The 19,821-nt window shown below is 61.9% G+C and overlaps 4 protein-coding genes across 4 annotated transcripts; all 4 read left to right on the plus strand.

Moving 5' to 3' along the window:
- Nucleotides 1–5,213: 5,213 nt before the first annotated feature.
- On the plus strand, nt 5,214–8,708 carry LPMP_060690 (hypothetical protein; the record flags this gene model as incomplete). Its single annotated transcript, XM_010705648.1, has 1 exon — nt 5,214–8,708. One exon carries the CDS (start codon nt 5,214–5,216, stop codon nt 8,706–8,708), a length of 3,495 nt encoding a protein of 1,164 aa, XP_010703950.1.
- Nucleotides 8,709–10,474: 1,766 nt separating this feature from the next.
- Nucleotides 10,475–11,491, plus strand: LPMP_060700 (serine-threonine dehydratase, putative; the record flags this gene model as incomplete). Its single annotated transcript, XM_010705649.1, has 1 exon — nt 10,475–11,491. One exon carries the CDS (start codon nt 10,475–10,477, stop codon nt 11,489–11,491), a length of 1,017 nt encoding a protein of 338 aa, XP_010703951.1.
- Nucleotides 11,492–13,305: 1,814 nt separating this feature from the next.
- Nucleotides 13,306–16,146, plus strand: LPMP_060710 (hypothetical protein; the record flags this gene model as incomplete). Its single annotated transcript, XM_010705650.1, has 1 exon — nt 13,306–16,146. The coding sequence occupies one exon, from the start codon at nt 13,306–13,308 to the stop codon at nt 16,144–16,146; it is 2,841 nt and encodes a 946-aa protein (XP_010703952.1).
- A 924-nt stretch (nt 16,147–17,070) lies between these two features.
- LPMP_060720 (hypothetical protein) lies at nt 17,071–19,041 on the plus strand (the record flags this gene model as incomplete). The annotated part of the gene is made up of 1 exon (XM_010705651.1): nt 17,071–19,041. One exon carries the CDS (start codon nt 17,071–17,073, stop codon nt 19,039–19,041), a length of 1,971 nt encoding a protein of 656 aa, XP_010703953.1.
- Between the last annotated feature and the right edge of the window lie 780 nt (nt 19,042–19,821).

Genomic DNA, 19,821 nt, shown 5'->3' on the forward strand with positions numbered 1-19,821 from the left:
CCCCCCCACCCACACACACAGACCGACATGTCTGTCTCGTGCGTCGCGGCGACTTTCTCCCTCCCTCCCTCCCTCCCCCTACACGTGTCACTCTCTCCTTCATGCACTGACGCGCGCTCGAACTTGTCTGCAACTCTGGACTCTGTTGTTGTCTGGCACTCTTTCCTCCATACCCGTCGCTCCTTCGCTCCCCTCTTCCTCTTCCTCTTCCACCCTCTCCTCTTTAGTGCTCGTTTTACACTCCACTTCCACGCACGATGAGGGGCGGCACCAATTCGGCTTAATGCAACGCACCCAGGCGTAACGCCCGAGGCGGCAGCAGGGGGACAGCGCAACCCCCCCTCCCCCCTCTTTTCTTCTCTCTCGTCTTCTCACCATATCTTAGCTTTGTTTGCAGCTGTGCATGCTTCACCTCTGTGGCTCGCTTGCTGTGTTGCCGCTCGCGTTGTTGTTGTTGTTGTCGCCATCGCTGAGGCCTATCTTCCCCGCCCTCACTCTGTCTCTCTCTCTCTCTCTCTCGGTTCCTCGTGTCGCTCCTCTGCTCACTCATGCAGCGAGCAAGGGATCTGTCGTGCATGCGGTTTCCGTCAGCGCATAAGCCCGCCTCGTCGCCTTCCCCTGGGGTTCACGACGGCAGCGGCTCTGGTGTCCAGGGCCGTGCAAGTGCCGGAGTCCCCGTCGAACACCATGAGAGTATCGAAACAGTGGTGGAAGCAACGGCAACCGCGACACCATCAGTATTTTCTCTGCCACGCCATCGCAGGGGGTTGGCACGCAGTCCTCGGGGTGTGCACACGCATCGCTGATACTTCTACCAGCGCCCTTGTCGACTCTGACAGTGTGACCTTTTTTTCTTCGCTGCGGGTGCCCATGCCTGGCGGTGAAAGGCCACCCCAGCGGTCACAGGAACATGGGGCAGGTCGTTCGGAGGCTGCGGCGACACCGACCGGAGAACGTCTCCGCTGTTGTTCCTCGAGCTGCGCAGCACCGCATCCTCGACGGCCATGATGTTTGCGGAATCGAAAAAACACACCGCTGTTGGCATGACGAACTCGCCACATACGGCAACGAGGCATCCTGTGACCACCGCAACGACAGCAATGACACATGTGCCATATTCGCCGCGTCCACCACCACTCTCACTGATGCAACCCGCTGGCAGTCTTGTGGAGCTGCTCCGAGGCTTGCCGTAAGAGGGTGTTTATCTCCATTTCCCCGCCTTCAGACTTAACGCCACCGACCTCGATGTTCGTTGGGCGCTTTACCAGCCAAGCGACTTCGTTGCTGAGTACCTTGGCAACCGCACGCCTGCACCGCCACCAGAGAAGGCAGGCGCAGCACCGACGATGACGAGGACAAGCGCCAGCACAGCTGCCAGCAGGATCCCCGGCGCTCGTGGCTATTGGAGCAACGGCAACGAGGCGGCAAGTAGCGAAGCGTACAAGGAGGGGAAGTAGTAGTATGACAGCAGCCGGACAGGTGCCTACAATGTGCAAACTATCGGGCCCCACATGGGGGCCTCCGTGCCAGGTATGCAGCGGCGCGGGTCGCCGTTCGAGGTTCGTGGCCAATGCTCGCGCCAGTGACTGCAGTGCCTTCTCTTTTGGTGAGGAGCTCGCCGTGTTCATGGTGGCAGCGGTTGCGCGAGTGAAGGTGGTGGAGGACTCGCTGCGTCACGTTATGGGCCACACGCCGTGGCGGTGAAGGTACAGTCAGCCCGCTGTCTGCGCCATCTGTCGTGTCCTCGCTGAACGCGACGACAACAGTCACGGTGACGGCGGCAGCACCGTCTGGTGGCGTGGTGGAGGGTGGCTGTGATGTGCCTGCGGGGGCTGCTGTGATTCCTCTCTGTGGGCTGCTCGCCACACCTATGGTGCTTGTGGCGCCGTCCGTGGCCGCTCGAGCGACGCTGGCCACCCGTGTTCCACTTCGTTCTCGACTGTGTGTCGTCCTCATGGCCCTCCAAAAGCTGCACCTAGCCATCCCAGCACTCATGCTCGGCGCCCGCAAAGATGAGGTGGTGCCGACGACACTGCTGGGTGCGAGCAGCGGCGGTGCTGCTGCCGCCACAACTACTACTTCTGCTGTCATGACTGCATCCCCCCCAAAGCTCGAGCACTACGACCGTGAGGTGCAAGGGTGCGACTGCATCTGCCACAGGCTGTAACGCGGGGGGCGAGGAGAACATGAACCTCTTTTACCCTCACGACGCGTACTTCGATGGGTGCTTCAGCTTCCTTGCATATCGGTGCGCTGAGCTTCCCAGGAATGCGCTCGATGGAAAGGGTTGCATGCACCATGGCCCTTTTCTACCTGCCGCGTGACGCGTCGCTGTGGGCGATGTGGGGTCGAGGCGCTGGTTGATCGACTGGGGCAACTCAGCAGAGGCTCAGGACGACATGCGTGTTGCCATCGCGCACTCATAGCGACTCGCCGCCAATTCGGACCGCGCCAGGCCCCTCGTATGCCCGAGGTCACCACGAACGAGTTGCCGCACGGCGGTAGAGCGGACCTGCTCAAGTACGCCGGTGTGTGTCTCTCTTGCTGGGGGGGGGGGGGGGGGCGCTGCCGCCATCGGCATCGTCGTAGCGCTCCTCTCCATTCTTGAAACTTTGTTCTCCGCTGACACCCCCCCCCTTGCCCTCCCCCTCCCCCTGCTCAAGGTGTGTGGGCACGCATGCTTAGGACAGGAGCTGGGAGGATACGTGTGCGTAGTGCGTCTCTCTCTCTCCCCTCCCTCTCGTTCAATTTTCCCTTTTCACAGCGGCAACGCGATGGCGCCGACATCGCTGCTGATAACGCTCACTGTCTCTACCGCCCTTTCTCTCTCGTCTCTCTCTCTCTCTCTCTCCGCGCCTCTGTGTGTAGCTCTCCCGAAACCTGTCGTAGCACCCCCTTCCCACCACCCCGCGCTACACGCGCACTTGATACTCCGCAACACGAATTAGCGAGCGGGCCTGTGTCGCTCCTCTTTCATCGTTGCCTTCCTCCTTATCTCGATACAGCGTCAAGTGCGAACAGGAAAGGCGAGGAAAGTGACACTGTTCAAGTGTATGGGAGTAGAGGGAAGAGGCACTAGAGTCGGAGGGCGAACCGCTTCGACGCGAGATTCACTTACGTGCAGACACATCGATCTACGCACGCCCTGACGTTCTTCTCCCCCCTCTTTCTCACCCGCGCGCTCGCTCTTTGCGTGAACTCTGCCCGCGTGCGCGTGAACGTCCTTGCGCGCGTGTTTCTCGTTTGTTTGATAGCGCAGGGTTACGAGGGCTGGCCTCAGCCACTGCCGCCCCCCTTACCCTCCTGCTCCTGCTCCACCTCTTTCCTTCACGAGTACAACAGTGCTCTGCCTTAGGGGTGCGCCCTTTCCCGCTCCTCATCAGAACCCCCCCCCCCCCACCACACACACACACAGCGACCCAACCAGTCTCAGCAGATTACCACCACTTGCCATGCATCGCTCTCTCCCACACGAGCGCGAGGGCACCTCGAAGAGCGTTGAGCTGCACGTGGACGGCCGCATCTCCCACGTGTCGCTGCAGGCGGCGGCACATGCCACTGTGGCCGACCTTCTCTCAACAGCCGTTGCCGCCTCATCATCAGCCTTTCCGACAACGGCGCTGTCGCCGCGGGAGTTGGCGAAGGGGTTTGCTTGCGTGGACACGGCGGGCAACAGGATTGACCTAAGCGCTCTGGCGCGCTCCATCCCGCCACAGCTGGTGGTGACACATACCGCGACGTCCGGCAGCGGTGGCAGTAGCGCTAGTGTGGTATCCACTAGCACAGGCTATCGTGGTGGCCGTGGCGGCGTCGCTCACCGCTTGGCGTCGTCATCTGGCCGCGGGCGCGGTCGTGGTAGAGGTCGCGGGCGTAGGAGAGGTGGTGATCGAGGACATGTCGGTATCGCCGCTGATGCCAATGCACAGATCGCTGGCGATGCCGAGGAGGATGACGATAGTGATGGCGAAGTTGAGGACGTTGATGACGATGACGCGGCAGAGGAGGACGAGAGCGGTGACGACGAGTCTGACGGTACGTCGGAGGTGTACAGCTTCGATGAGGAAAGCGACGATGGGGACGAAGAAGGGGAAGACGAGGACAGCGACAACGCCGACTCTTCCGTGGCCACAGCGAGCACAAGCACTACCACCCCGCGCTCACGGGTCGACCACAGCGAAGTGACCACGACTGCTGCTCGTGGGCGTGGTCGCGGCCGCAGCGGCAGTGGACGAGGCGCGGCCCGGACGTCAGCAGTGTCTTCACAGGGCTCCTTAGCACCACTCACAACGACGCGGCCCACCCGCAGACTCCGTGCCTCGGCATCACCGCCGCTCTTCACCCCTGATGGGCTGCCCATCAAGCGCAAGCGTGGTCGACCACCAAAGAGTCAGCAGTTGTCCTTGGCAGCTGCCGCTGCTGCTGACGTGGTGGTCACATCAGGTGGCGCCACGAGCATTGCCACTGGTGAGAAACCTCCACGAAGGACACGGCGGAGCGTTAAGGAGGCGCCAGCTGAGGTGGCAGCGAAGGCGGTGAAGCCAAGCCGTGGTGGGCGACGACGCCGTGGCGACGAGGAGGTGGAGGAGCTGAAGGAACAGCGGCACACGAGTGCCCATCCCAAACTCAAAGGTGACGGTGCTGCTGTTACAGTCGTAGCGGCCGACCACGTCACCGCAACTGTTAGTGGCGGCAACCGACGAGGTGGATGTCAGAGGGGTAGCGGCGACGCAATCGCTAAGCGCAGCCGGTCGCTGTCACCGGCTTCACAGTCGCCTGGAAGCCGTTCCGCCGCCATCACAGCAGCAGCTCCATCGTTGGCTGCGCCCGCTGTCACCGTGGTCTCCGTGGACAGCACAGGCGGTGGGTGCACAAGTCCGCTTGCCGCAGGATCTCTCACGGCACTAACAAACGGTACCACCGTGGGTGCGGCTGCGGCTGCTGCTGCGGCGGCGGTGCCTGCCCCTGGTGCTCGCACCGTTTCTTCCCTTGCGCAGCGCCAGCAAGGTCTGCTGAAGGCACAGGAGGATCAAGAGCAGCTGCTGCGCCAGCAGCGCCGCCGCGTACGCCTTACTTACAACGTGTTTTATCCATCATCTGCCCTGTGCGCTGCGGTGCCAGCTACAACGAGCACCTATGGAGGGGGTGGGGCAGGGACACGCGCATATCAGCCCCCCAGCGCCGCTGCATCGTCCCCATTAGAAGACCCTTCAGTGATGCCAGTGAGGCCGCGCTATGTGTGGAACAGCGGGGGTTGCCACCGGCAGCACAGCTTGTCCTCCGACGCACCGCTGTCACATGCCGTCGGCGGGCGACTTGGCAGTCGTGGTATACAGACGACTTCTAGCGAGGCGTGGGCCAAGCTGTCTTCTCTCCTGAACACCACCCTGAAGCGCCGAAGCGCTTCCCCCGCAGCAGTGCCCCTCTCACACACGGCGAATGCCTGTGAGCTTTACACGCAGGGACGGCGAATTGTGTCATCGTGGCGTGCCGAGCAGCACCGCACGCCATCGCTGCTGCTTAGCCACCCCTACAGCCCGCTGTTGATGCCTGGGCTACGCGTGTATCAGCACCCGCCGCCACTGCGTGTGTCACCGCCCGTAATCCTCGCAGCTTCGGTGGATGCAAACGCGGCGAAGCCTAGCGCTGATCAGCACAGTGTAGTGAAGGTAGAAGTGGGCGACGAGGATGGAGACGCAGAGTGGCACAATCGCTTCCATCGTCAGCGAGGAGCCACGCCGTTCAGGACGTCTGTGGCGGCCACTGCATCCGATGCTGAGCGCGGCAGTCGCCGCCTATACTGCTATCCGAATCAGTCATTGATTGTCCCTGTTGTCGTCGGCGGCTGCGTGCAGCTTGTCAATCCGGAGAGCAAGGATAAGAGCCACCAGTGGACTGTGTACGTGCGTGGTTTGTGGAACGGCCATCCGGAGGAGGTCGCCGGCTTGAATGCGCGCCCGCCCTCATCATCACGGGTACAGCAGCCCAGAGCATTCCCGCTGTCCCCTTCTTCGCCATCACCTGATTCGTCTATCAACTCATGCGCCAGCCTCGGCGACAGCAACGCGGCTGCTGCTCGAGGTGGTGGCGGTAGCGGTGCTACTGCTGCCCTTGGCGCGGTGGGCGACTCGCAGACCTCCGTCCTCAGCACCTCGACCGCATCGCCGGACGACTACCTGTCGGACTTCATAGACAAGGTGGTCTTTGTGCTGGACGAGAGCTTCGTGCCGTGTGTGCGCACTGTCGCCTCCGCCCCGTTTGAACTGACGGAGGTGGGCTGGGGCGAGTTCATCCTCTCGATTCACGTGTATCTGAAGCTACCTGTCCACACTAGGGCCTCCCGGCAGTCGCAGAGACGGCTGCTCGAGTACTACTGTGGCTTCAACGGCCGCAGTGCCATGCAGACGTGTGATGGCCGTGGCACGAAGCCACACGACCCAGTCTCGACGTACGTCACCGGCGGCGTGCGAGGTCCGAGTCACCTGTGGAATGCATTGACGACGCCGCCGCCGAGCACGTCCGGCACTCTAGCGCCCACCCCGGCGCTGCCGCTACACGAGCTTCGCCATCAGTTTCACTACGACAGCTTGCTGGACATCAACTCAAACAGCGGGGCGCGTGCGACCTACTACCGTGGCCCGTACCTGCCGGTGCACTTGGCGACCTGTGACGCGACCTCTTCCCCAGCCTCCTCCCAGTCTTCCTCGTCATCGAGTGACAGCGATGTGAACGGCGGTGGTAGCGATGATGCTCGCGGTCGGAGTGGCAGCGAGGTGTCCATGTGTGGCGGCAGTCCCACGGGCAGCCCCCAGGCACTCTCGTTCCCGACTAAGTCAGAGATGAGCGGCGACGGGTCGCTTTCCTCTTCCCGCAGCGGTAGCATCACTCCCAGTCCAGTGGCAGTGCCTCAGACTCACACGAGCTCGTCTTTGCCGCAGCAAGAGGCGAGGATGGGTGGGCCCAGCACCGTGCATGCCCCAGGCAGCAGCCGCATCGCTGGCGGGCAGCCGCTCGTGGGCGTCACGGCTGGTGATGGTGGAGGTGCATCTTCGCCAAATGTGCCTCCACCATCACCGCTACAGGTGCCACCTTCTCGTCGCAGTGCAGGTCGGCGTCCCCACCGCTTTGGCGCTTCGCGAGTGAGCAGTGGCACACCCCGCAGCCCTGCTGCGTCCAGCACTCCCGGGGCTTCGGGTGGCGGCGGCGGCGGCTGTGTGCACCGGCCCTTGACGGAGGTGCACGTCGGCCACGGCAGCAACGTGGTGGTGCTGCAGCATCTACTGCGATTTAGTCACCGCCCTCGACTTCCAGCCGCTATTCCACCTGCTCGCGACCCGCGCACGCAAGGTGCTCACCCGGAGCTGCTTGGCTACACGATGGTGGCTGAGCCCGTCGTCACGGAGCAGTATGATGAGCTCATCATCCCACTGGCGCCTTTCTTTGCCCCTGCAGAACGGAGGTGCAGGCAGACCAGCCGGTGGCACCAGAAGACGCAGCGAGAGGGTGGCGGGACATCTCCGAAGAAGCCTGACACGGCGGGTGTTGAGGCTAAGCTGCACCATCTGCTGACCGCGTCGAGCTCTCTCGAGGGCCACCTGCGAGCCACGCTGCGGCGCCAGCTCTCCTTGATGTGCGATGGCGAGCCATCCCAGTCGTCCTACGCGCTGCCACCGCTGTCCAACAGCGATGCACAGGCGCTGGGGCACCCGGGCGGCATCTCTTCCTGGCCGCACATCCTTGACTACGGTAACGGCATCGAGCGCGATACATCCTACACTGCCGCCTACCTGTCAAGTATCGCAACGAGCGCAGAGATGGAGGGCTGGCTGTCGCAAGCACTCGAGGCACGGCGGGCGGCGCTGTTTGGCTCGCCGGAGGCGCCTTGCGCCTGGGTCACCACCGTCGACGATATTGAAGACCAGCAGCTGCAGCGCCACGGCGAGACACCTGGAGGGTTTAAGACGGAGGGAGAAGGCTGTGAGAGAGCGGTGAAGCAACTACCCGGGAGAGCAGCCATCGCATCCCTCATCCCAGGTCTTACCACCACCGGGACGTGGATTACAGCGCTGGAGTACGACATAGCGAGTGCGCTGTTACGCCTCGCCGCCGGTGGCTCCGTGGCGACGGCGCACGATGTCTTCTTCCAGGCTCTTCTGCCGCGCGCCGACGACATTGGCGCAGTTGTCTGGTGCGACGTTCACGAGGGTATCCACGCAGCACTGAGCCGGACGGATGCGGCCGAATCGTTTTCCTCGGATGCCACTGGCACCGCTGCCCTCCATGCGGAGTCAAAGCTATGGCGCACCTCAGCACTCCAGCAGGGGGGCGAGAAAGACGCAAGCATAAGGATGGGGCAGGCGCTTGTCGACGAGGAGTGCGGTGGCCACGATTTGCTGTCGTTGTCCTCAGCGACGGCGCTCACTCGTGGATACCCACTCTGCTCACTGCGCCCCGCTGACACCGGCATTGCTGTGCTGCGCAACTTACTCGACTCGAACAGAGGCAGCGGCTTTGTCAGCGCCGCTCACTACCCAAGTCAGGAGGCGCTCATGGCTTCGCAGTTGCGTGATGGTCAAAGCCGTGGCAGCTTTGGCCACGATGGCGACGTGGCGCAGCTGCTGACGTGGAAAGCGGCGCTAGAGGACGCCATCGACACGATGCGCGTCGAAGCGGCGCGCCGGCAGGCTACTGCAGTCATGGAGGAGCTGTGAATCGACGTGTCCTAGTGGTGTTGTTGCGCCAGTATCGCCTGCTCACATGCATCGCCATCACCCTCACACGCTCTGGTCGGCGCAGGCACGCGGAGGCGAGGGAAGGGCGACAGTGCAGACGACAACATTCCTCACCGCAGCAGAGGCTAAGAAGGAAAACATAACCACCGCACCAGCGTTGAATCCAATGGCATAGCCGAGAGAGAGAGAGAGGGGGGGGACACCTGGGCGGTGACGATGGTGCTGATGAATTTCTGCTTGCTCCACAGCCGGGTAATCAAGGCTACCAGAGGGAGGCAGGCAGGAGAGGAGGGACTGAGGATGGCGTGGGGGAGAAGGCCACTGACTGTGCGCATTTGTGTGAGCTTGCATAGCGCTTCTCTTCTACTCCGTGCGATCAGGGAGGAGGGCGGTGAAGGAGAAGGAGGAGGGTGATCGTTGGCGCTCACACACCGACGCCAACACAGTGGCATGGGCATTCGGTTCCATCAGCACCACTCTCACCGGTACAACAGGCATCTCTCTTCCGCCAGTTCCCTTTCTCCCCCACTCTTCCTGATACGCAGCCCCGTCCTCTCCCTTTCAACGCATCACGCACGTACACGTGCGCTACTCGCATTTTCCCGCTCCCGCCTCCTCGCTCGAGCACTCACCACCAAACCACTATTGTGAAGCGTGCGATCAGCAGCTGACCTGGTGTTCTTCTGCTGCCTCTCTCTCTCTCTCGCTCTCTGTGCGACCAGTGCTTCCACCCCCCTTTCCCCCCCTCTCTTTCTGTGCGTCTTATAGAAACGCGCATTCCTCCACGACCCGCCCCCCCCTCTTCACGCCCCGAGGCATTCCACACGTCTAGCATAGCCCCGCTCCGTGCTCTCTCCTCTCCTCTCTTCTCTTATTACTAGCTACCTCACTCACGGATTGCTTCTTCCTCGTCCTTCCCATCCCCCGTGTACGTATTGTAGCCGTGCTGCTGCTGCTGCTGCCACTGTGCTTGTGCTCTGATACTCCAAGCTCGCTCAAAGCCCGCTTTCTCACAGCGCTATATCCCCCCCCCTTCTCCCCTCCCACCACCGCCACCACCTAGGTGAGATTGCACGCTGCTCTCAGTCTGTGCGTTTCTTTGTCTTTGCTCTCTCTCTCTCTCTGCCTCTTCTCAGGCTCAACTGAAACACAATCAAAACGCACCCAAAGGGGGTCACGCCACTCTCCTTTCAAGTCTATACACCTCGACACAAGCACAAAGAGAGGCGCGCGGGCTTACTGCCTCTCCCTGTCCTCCTTCACACCACTGGCAGTCTCTCTCACGCACAGGCGCGTGTGCTCTCGTTTCCTCCAGTGCACCCCCTCCTCGCTCACCTCTGTCGGCGCCGTGACAGCGCGACTACACTCTATTGCTCTTCACACATCCTTCTTTGCTGCCGCCTCGATTTGCGTCCGTCACCGACGCACATTCCTCTCGCGCGCGTGGGTGTGTGACTGAGTTTGCATCTCACTCTGCAATTCAGCTGCTGCTGACGGTGGTGGTGGATTGCACTCTGGACACCTCTGTGACGGTCGTTAAGGGGTGCCGCTCGTCCCCCACTTCTCTCTGTTTGGTGTTTGCTCTTGCCCTTGTGTCTCTGTACGTGCGGCAGCGCGCCTCGAACGACTTGCTCACACGCGCTCTGCGACCTCCTCCTCCCTCCTCCTCCCCCCTTCCTCTTTCGTCAGAGGTACCCCGACTGTCAAGCCGGACTCTTTACACGGAAGAGGCTTCCAGGGTCATCATGCCAACCTTCAGCGATATCATGGCGGCGCGCAAGGCGCTGGAGGGCTATGTGTATGAGACACCGATCATCGAGAGCAACGTCCTGCATGGCAAGACGCGGCACGAGAGTGTCATGCTCAAGTGCGAGAACCTGCAGCGCACCGGTAGCTACCACGTCCGCGGCATGACGTACCGCGTGATCCGTGCCAAGGAGGAGGATCTCGGGATCAATAATTTTGTCACCCACAGCAGCGGCAACGGCGGTGCAGCGCTGGCATGCGCGGCGAATAACTTCCAGAGTACAGCGCACGTCGTCGTGCCAGAGGACACGAACGCCCTTATCACGCGTAGCATTCGCCTCTACAACGGGAACTTTTACCATTGCAAGCCGGACCTCAAGAGCCGCGTGGAGATGGAGGAGCGACTCCGGGCGGAGTTCGACAAGCCAACCGGCAAGACGCGCAACCAAAGCATCATTGTGAATCCGTACAGCGACGAGGCTATCATCGCCGGCCACGGCACGACTGGCATCGAGCTTATGCTCCAGACAGACTGCTCGGTGGACTGCGTCGTTGTCCCGGTCGGTGGTGGTGCCCTGCTAGCGGGTACAGCGATTGCCGTCAAGGGCATGAAGCCGCATGTTGGTGTCTTCGCCGCAGAGCTGGCCGTGCCGCCGGATCACTACACCGTTTTCAAGCGCGGCGAGGTCATCGAGGCGCGCAAGAGCAAAGGCGACCAGCAGCGCCACAAGGGCAACAAGCACGGCATCCGTACGGAGCTGACAGACCTCGCGAACAGCTACATTGACCGCTACGTGGACGGCGTCGTACACGTGTCGAAGGAGGAGATGTGCTACGCCTTCCGCTACGTGTACGAGCGCTGCAAACTCGTCGTGGACACGAACGCGGCCATTGCCGTGGCGGCCGTGCTGGCCTGCCCCCAGAAGCTGAGCCACTACCGTCGGATTTGCATTGTACTCTCCGGCGGTAATGTGGACCTCAACGATGTACCGAAGATTGCGACAGCGCGGCTCTAAGGTGGTTGGGATGCCCTGTAAGGGCAGACCTATACGCGTGATCACACTCACGCTCGCTCTGCTGGACAGCGGTGGTGGTTGTATTAGCGTCCATTTCTCTCTTGGCTTCACCTCTCAGCGTCCGTGTGCGCGGCTGCTCCAGTCGTTCACACAGCCGCAGCCAAGCCTGTCCATCCGATCTTCCCTTCTCTCTCTCTCTCCCCCTCGCAGCCGATCGACCCATGCCAGCATACTGCCAGAAACACAGGGTGAGAGCGAAAGCGCAAGAGAGTGGTGTGCATAGCGATTGCAATGGAGAGAGAGAGAGAGCGTGCGCTATGCGCATCGCTGTGGCTGTATGTGCGTCTCTCTCACTCTGCGGACTCCGGTGTGTGCGTGTGTGTGTGTGTTGGTCATTGTGGCCTACCTGCTATCTTCGGATCATCCCCCATTCGTTCTTTGTTCTCCCCTCTTTTTGTTGTTCTGCGTTGTTGCTGCTGCTTCTTACTTGTCCTTAGACTTCCCCTTCTTTCCTCGCTTGCCGCTCTTCAGAGGTCAGCCTCACAGCTCCAGCCGCTCCTTTCCTCTTCTCTTTTCCCTGTTGGCAGCGCCTCATCGTGCTTCCGTGAGGGACGCACGTGGAGCGCACGCCTGCAGCTTCCTCGGCTAGTTCTCCCCCTTACACACTTGCAGCTTTCTTGTGTTATACACAGACGCGCACTCGCGCGCCTGCTAACTCACTGACTCACGCACGTTCGTGCCATTAGGGGTGTGGACGTTGTTCGTGCAGGTGTAGTGGGACGCTGCAGGGAACCGCCGCCGACCGCCCCCCCCTTCCGTCTTCTCGCCGGGTCCAACACGCGGACGGAGGAGAAGGGAGGGAGAAGGCGGGTGGGGTTGGCGGCGGCGGCGCACCAACGAAAATGTGGGCCCCCTTTCCATTGAAAATTCGTATGTTTTTTTTTTTGGTTTTGTCTTCCGTGCGTAACTCACAGCGGCACGTCGATCGTGCGAAATGCGCCTCCCACCCTCCCTTCCCTCGCTGTTCCCTCGACAAGGAAAGGCCCTGCACCGCCTTGAGCGGAGGGGAGGGGGGGCAAGTCCTGGCGAGAGAGACCGAAGCGAGGTCGAGGACGAGAGGCCGTGGGGGGGGGGGGAGGAGGAGGACATGTACGTGAAGGGAGAGCACATTGGCCCTTTTCTCTCGTCATGCGGGTCTACTTTAGTTCCCCACCGTATCCTCCCCTCCCCCCGTTCTCGCGCCCAGTCAGCGCCTGCAACCCCGCCGATAGTCGTGCTCGCGCCTCGCTCTTTCGCCCACCTCCTCTTCCGCACATTTTGTACGTTTCTATTTTCGCCTCGCGACGGACGATCGTCGTCGTCGTCGTCATCTCACTCCTCCCCTGTGCGTGTGCGGGATTTGGCTCCACCACGCGGCCCCTGCCTCCGCTCCTGCCTGCTGCCCACTCACCAAGGAGAGTGAGACGGAGACGAAGCATACACTCGAGAGTAGATGGCAGCTCCTGTTGTCTTCGTGCACTGCGTCTGCCTCTTTTTCTGCTTCTCTGCGAAGCGAGGTGGAGAGGGGCACAGTCGGCGAACCGTCACGACCAGCAGCTGCACGAGGTGGTGGTAGGGACGGCAGCAGCCGCAGCCGCTAATGGCCCACCCGGATCGCTCCATTCTTTCTTCCCCTGTGCATGCTAACCCTCCCTCCCCCCCTCCCTCCCTGCGCCCTTCTCTTCTCCTCTACCCAGGGCTTCTCAAGTACCCCCCGCTCACGTTCTTCACCCTCCTTATCTCTGTCGCTATCTAACCCATCTTCGCGCTCAGCAATGATGCTCTCGTCTTCATCGTCGAGCTCGTCGGGTCGGTGGCGGTCATCACACTCGCAGCTGGTATCCCAGCAGCCGTTGCGGCCGTATCACCAGCGGGAGCAACAGTCGCAAGAAATGTTGCAGGGGAACGCCCATTTCGCCTCTCTCCTGCAGCGACCTCGAGAGGGCCCTCCACAGCCTCAGGAGGTTACACACACTACCGTTCCTGGGCCGCTTATTGCCCCTGCCTTACCAGCCCGGCAGCAGCAGCAGTTGCCGGTCCCCAGGCCGTCGTCCTGCGCCACACCTGCGACCTTCTCACCGAGGGCCTTTGTGCAGGTGCAGCCGCAGCTGCAGCGTGGATGCGAGGATGTGCAGCACCAACGTGTGCCGGCTGGTGGCACCAGCGCGACGGTGGCGAGTGTTGGTGGCGGCGACGGCCTTGACGACTCCTCTTCTCCTGCCCCTAGCACTGCCAACATGGCGGAGTGGTGGTCGCGTGATGGTTCTCTTCTATCACACCAGGACGAGAGCGACAGCACATCCTGCGACGGGACGTACCAGCTCGCCACGACTAGCTCCACGATGACCGACCAACGTTCTGCCTCACCCAAACAAGCTGCACCAGTGGAGCTGGGCGATGATGCGACTTGCTTGTCCGACCTGCGGCGGCGGGTGGCGGCTCAGATTGAGAAGTGCGGCCCTAGGCGGCCAGCAGGGCCAGGCGCCGCCGCCGCCAGCACCGCTCTCGTATCACAATCGTTGTCGACGTCGTCGTGCGGCTGCCCAACCAGCTGCACGTGTCGCAGCGACACACCAGACGGCGATGTCTTTGGCGTCTCGGCCGATGCTCACAGAAGAGCGAGACGAGCGTCGCATGCACGTCCTGCAAGGCAGCCACACACACCAAGCACCGCTGCGCGGCGTGATGCGTACCCAAGCTGCAAAGCGAGGGGAACACAGTACATGACATACTGCAGTGACGCCTCGTCGGAAACAGGCACAACACCAGTGCAGTGGAGCAGTGACAAGGACAGTGACAGCCTCTGCAGCTCCTGCTGTCGCTGTCACTGTGATTGCAGCCTTTCTTTCCGTGAGCGGCGTCACGCTCAACACGAAGACATTGAGTTTCCACCCAAGCTGTCCACTGCGAGCAGCACCGAGGGTAGCCGCGGACGTGGCGACGATGCATCGCTGTGCAGTTTATGCAGAGGTGCCGCCCACGCAGGTGCCATGCGGCGACGTGGTACTGCTGCATCCTTCACCCATCAAGATGACCCGTGCCGAGATGCCCTGCGCGGGGGTCGGCTGAGTGCAGAGGCGCCCCTTTTACTACGCCTCTCTACCTCAGGCGCTTCCCGTGTTCCCATGGGAGGGAGTGCAGGGTATGCCGCGACGAGGGTGGAGCTCGAGCAGGCGGATCGAAGGTTGGCATGCCTGCAGGGCGCCCCCGCACTCCTCGGCGACGCAGCTGGTGAGCGCCGTGGTGCGTACGACGGTGTCACTGCAGCGGTAAGGCAGCCGGACCGTTGCACAGGGAGCGCGCAGACAGAGGCCGTCACTGCAACTGCGCCGACGGCTAGCCAGTCAGAGGAGCAGCGCTGCCGCCACGATGAGAAAGAGGCGGCAGAGTGGAAGTCCCTCGCTGCTGCTCACTGTGCTGAGGTAGCCCTGCCACTACTGCAGGGCGAGCTGGCCAGCTTTGAGGCCCGCACGGCCGTGCAGCAGCAGGCGCACCTCGATGTCGTGGCAGCACAGATGCGGGCTTTCCATGATGAGGTGCGACAGCGCACGCGGGAGCTGATGGACCTCCAGCTACAGTACCAGCGCCAACTGGAGCAGCAGCATATGACTCAGCAAGAAGAAGCGGAGGCGGCAGGGCGCACTGCTGCCCGTGTCGACTGCGCCACTTCCCCGATGGAGACTTCTCGCGCGGCAGCAGCAGGTGAGCCAACCCTGAAAGCTGCTCCGCCTTCCGTGCCACTGCAGCGTGACGTCGGAACACAGCACTCGGACGGAGCCCTCGAGCTTCTGGCAGCCGTGCGCACAGAGGCTGCCTCGTGGGTGGCGCAGCAGCTGCTCTTCATGGAGGCCGAGCGACGCGACTCCGTGGCGCAGGACGAGGCTGAGTCTCGCGACCGACTCCTCAATGTTGTGGAAGGACCTTGCCGTTCTCAGCTGTTGCTCTGCCAGGCGCAGCTGCTCCACTGGCAGCAAGAGTGCGCCGCAGTACGTCAGCGAACCTTCTTAGCAGCCGACTTACACGCGCTGGAGCTACGTGAGCGACTTGCGCGGCAAGAGCTGACTGGGGAGTCTTCCCTGGCGCAGCACGAGCTCTTCGAATCCTTTGAGAAGCAACGCTGTCAAGCTGCGGAGGAGGCAGTGCATTCTCAGGTGAAGCTGCTCAAGGATGAGCTCACCAACGTGCAATCAAAGCTCAAAATGGTTGAAGCCGAGCACGCCGACACTCTTGAGCACGCGAGGCAGCTTCGCCTGCAGCTCGTCCATGCGTTGCGCATGCCCACCGTGACGCTCGTCGATCGCTCGGCCGTGTCTACAGCGACTTGTGGGGCGGGTGATGCAGCCATCGCCGCTGCCGCCTATGCCTATGCCACTGCAGCAGCAGGAACAGAGCACGGCGGCGCGGTGGGTATACTGGGAGACACTTCTCAAGGTGGTACTGATATCACTTCGAATGCTCACGCTGCTTCATCGACGGGATTAGACACCGGTGCGGTCGGGTGGCACACTCTGTTGAGCGGCATTGACGGAGGACTTGACTTGCCTGTGCATCGGCGCTTTGCTCACGCGCATCAGGAGGCTCTGCGCGTGACCCGGGCACAGAGTCGCACTGTGTGATGCTCCTCTGCTCCTGCTCACCCATGAGTAGCTTCTTTGAGTGTTTTTTTCCCTTCACCCTTCCCCGTTGTGCTCTCATTCACCTCTTCTCTTTCCCTTTTACTGCTGCTTTGAGGTTGACCGCGGCGTGGGTGTGCGAGCGTGTCAACTCTTCATAGACAGGCCCCATAGACCCTAACAGAACGGCCAACGTGGGCTTTCTCCCTCTGCCTTCACCAACTTCATAGAGGCGTACTTGCAATAGACCACGATGTGTTCGCTCGTGCATGAGCCTGCGCCCCACCACTCTCTACGCCCCCCCTCCCTCCTCCCCTCCCCCCTTCACGCGCCTTTCCACCGCCTGAGAAGTCGCCTTTGGCGCCAGCGAAGGAGCGAAGAGGCAAACGTGGCATTGCTCGCGCGCGCCCGCTTGTGCATGTGCTTGATGCTCTTCGACTACGCATGTGGTAGGCAGTCATCGCTGCGCTGCGGTACCTCTCCAAGTTCTGCGTCCGTCCACACATGCCCTCCCTCTGCCTTTACCGCCCTTTTCACTGCCTCCCCACCCCTCTCCTCGCCCCCTCTCCACCCCTCCACCTGCGCAAGACAGAGAGCAAAAGAGATCCTCCATAGGCACGGTGCACACCCGCACCGGATCAGTAGCCTATAACAGCACAGCAGGGCATTTGCTCACCCAAGCCTTCACCCAGACACCGACACACGCACACCTGTCGTCCTCCGCGGACCCCTTCTCCCTCTCCTTCTTTTACACCCTCGACTCTCCCCTCACTCAGCGTGTACACTTCACGCAGACGTCTTGTTGCTTCTCTTCCCCTTCTGTGCGCCGTTGCAACGGGAGGCGTGCGACGCACCTCGATCACCGTTCACTGCCACTCGATGGGCCCAAAACACCTGACCCGCACCGACCTCACCAGTCCGCGGGACATGCCTCGCCACAATGATGATGTCCCTATCGGGTTAACCGCGACGATGCAGCGAGGCCAGGGCGGCCTGTCGTCCTTCTCGTCTGATGGTTCTTCGCCAGCTGCTCTCTCCTCTGCCGGATCGCTGTGGTCGCGTGTAGGCCGCGAGATCGCCAGCTGGCGTCGTGGCACTGTCTCCATTTACGAGGTGGATGCGTGGCTTCGGTTCAACCCGTACATCCGACGTGGCTTCCGACATCGCTTCTTGCGCAAGCGCGAGGCCCTCGGCTCGCTCGTGTTGTACCTCCACAACGAAACCTTCAACGTTGTGTCCCACCTTGCCATGGTGGTGCTCATGGCGCTGCTGTTGCTATGGCCACCTCGAGTGACGGTGATGAGCAACAGTGGCAGCGGTGCGTATTTCAGCGAGCGCTCAGCGGGTGAGCCATTTCGTCGGCACCACAGGGCGGAAACTGAAGTGCCGTCGTGGCTACGTGGGCTACACAGACGCGCAGCTACACCTGGCACAGCTGCAGCAGAGACTGACAAGGACCGCGTGCAGGGATATGTGCCTCCCGGTGATGTGGCGGGATCCCCACGGCATGTGCTGAGCGACGCCGCTGCTGGTGCCGCAACACCTTCGTCCATATTTCGCTTCTTTGCCGTTCTCTTGGGCGACTTGGCAGCACCATCGTCGCCGATGATGCCAGTCATCGATACGGTGCTTCCACCGCCGCCCATGAGCGTTGACACCCGCCTTTCTCTCTCCCTCACACCGTTGGTGGTCCTCTTCCTGCTAACGTTTTCTCTATCAGTGCTGTATCATCTTTTCATGCCCTGCTGCCGCACCCCTCGCGGCTACCAGCAGCTCCTACAGTGTGACGTGTTGGGCGTCGTCTTCGCCATCTCTGGTAGCGCCTACGCGTACTTCGCGTGTGGGATGCCGTGTGCCGGTGAGTCTGCTCAGTTGTGGACGGGGGCGCTGATGGTGGTTACGACGCTGCTGTGCATCTACGTGCTTGTTTTGGCCCCGATGTGGGGTGTGGTGGCTGAGGTGTGCGCGCTGGCGCTGTGTCTGGCGCAGTGGGCTGCAGCTGCTGTCATCGCTGCCGTGCTGGAGTTCTTGATGGGCGGTCCGCTCCTCTCTGCGCCGCCATGCCCGCCACCGGTGCAACGTGACAGGCATGGCGGCCGTGATCGTCAGCCGCGCCCGCTGCCACCGCCAGAGCACCACGCTGGCCAACACTTTCTCCTCGCCTGGGTGCAGCGGCATCGGCACCTATCCTCGGCTGGACTCGGCAGCGCGTCGACTGCGGCCACCACAGCGGCGGTGGCAAGCACTACCACTGACCCGGTACCCGTCAGCGCGCACCAGCGCATCGCTGTTGTCGGGGTCTACTGCCTCCTGCACCTGGGCGTGTACCTGGCGCTGGTTCACCCCAAGAGCCGCCCGGCCATGGGTGGGTTCACGCAAGCCACGCACTACCACAACGCCTCCTACGCGTGGCTATTTCTTGGCGGCCTCGTCAACGCTTCTCGCTTCCCAGAAGTGATTGTGTTTCACTGGACGAGACGAGCAGCACGTCACACGCGGCGTGTGGCGGCGGCAGAGGCGGCCGCGCTTTGTGCCGAGGAGCTAAGAAAGGATGCTGGTATGACGGAGGTGGATGCACGAGCTGCAGCAGCGGCTTCATCGTCATTGCGTGGCTCTGCGCGCTCGCACTGTGCCTCCTCCGTTGGCGTCGCGCCCGAGTCGGCAGCGCAGGCGACCTCTGTGCCATCCACATCTTTGCCGCCCGCCACCGCCGTTACTTTGTGGAACCGGCTCTGCGTGCCGAAGCTGGTGGTCACCTACGTCGTCTCCGCCTCCACTCTGGACTACATCGGCAACAGTCATCATATCTGGCACGTGTGCACCGCGCTCAGCGCTTTGTCGGCCATTCTTGCTGTGTACTACGACTGCATGGAGTACGATCTCGTCCAGTGTGGCTGATGCGTGACGCTGTCAGTTTCTCCTCCTTTCCACAAAGGAGAGCGAGCAAGCTCCCCACCCCTCCAGACTGCTGCACGAAGGACTACGTAACGCCGGAGAACGTCGTCGCTCGCTGGAGGATGTGCGCTCGACTCGCTGTTTTGCTGGTATTGCCGTGGTAAACGGTTCCTCTTTTGCGTCCAAAGCCTTCACCCCTATGCGGACATGCAGATAACCGAGGGAGTACGCCGCCCTGCCTCGATCTCTTCTCCCCCATCTCTCCATTGCTCCACCTAGCCCGCCATTGGCTCTCTTGAGGTACACCAACCGTGTCAACTACGCGCTTCGACGCAGCTGCGTAGGCGTCCCCGCACTCTCCCTGTCCTCCGCGTTCCTCCTTCCCCACCCTTCCCTTCTCATCCCCCTGTTTATCGTTTTCTCTCTCTGACTGGCTGGCATGGTCTACGCGTACGTCTCTCTCTCTCTCTCCCTCTGTGGCAATTGCTCCCCCCCCTCAGTACACAATGCGCGAACACACCCACGCACCTTCCCGCCTTACTCACCGTGCTTCTCACTCACTGCGTCACCCGCCATCACTACATGGGCACGATTACTCCTCCCTCAGCGCCTACACCAGCGCATCTTTACCACTCGAGGGTGTCGTAATGGAGGTGACTGTCATATACTCTGGCATTTGTGTGCAGAAGAGCGGTGAATGATGTCGAGTCTCGCTTCTCTTCTCTCGCCCCCTCCCCCTCACTCTCCTTCCCCCCCCCCCCCCCGAAGCGAGCAAGTCGAGAT

This window comes from Leishmania panamensis (assembly GCF_000755165.1).
Source record: "Leishmania panamensis strain MHOM/PA/94/PSC-1 chromosome 6 sequence".
Lineage (NCBI taxonomy): Eukaryota > Euglenozoa > Kinetoplastea > Trypanosomatida > Trypanosomatidae > Leishmania > Leishmania panamensis.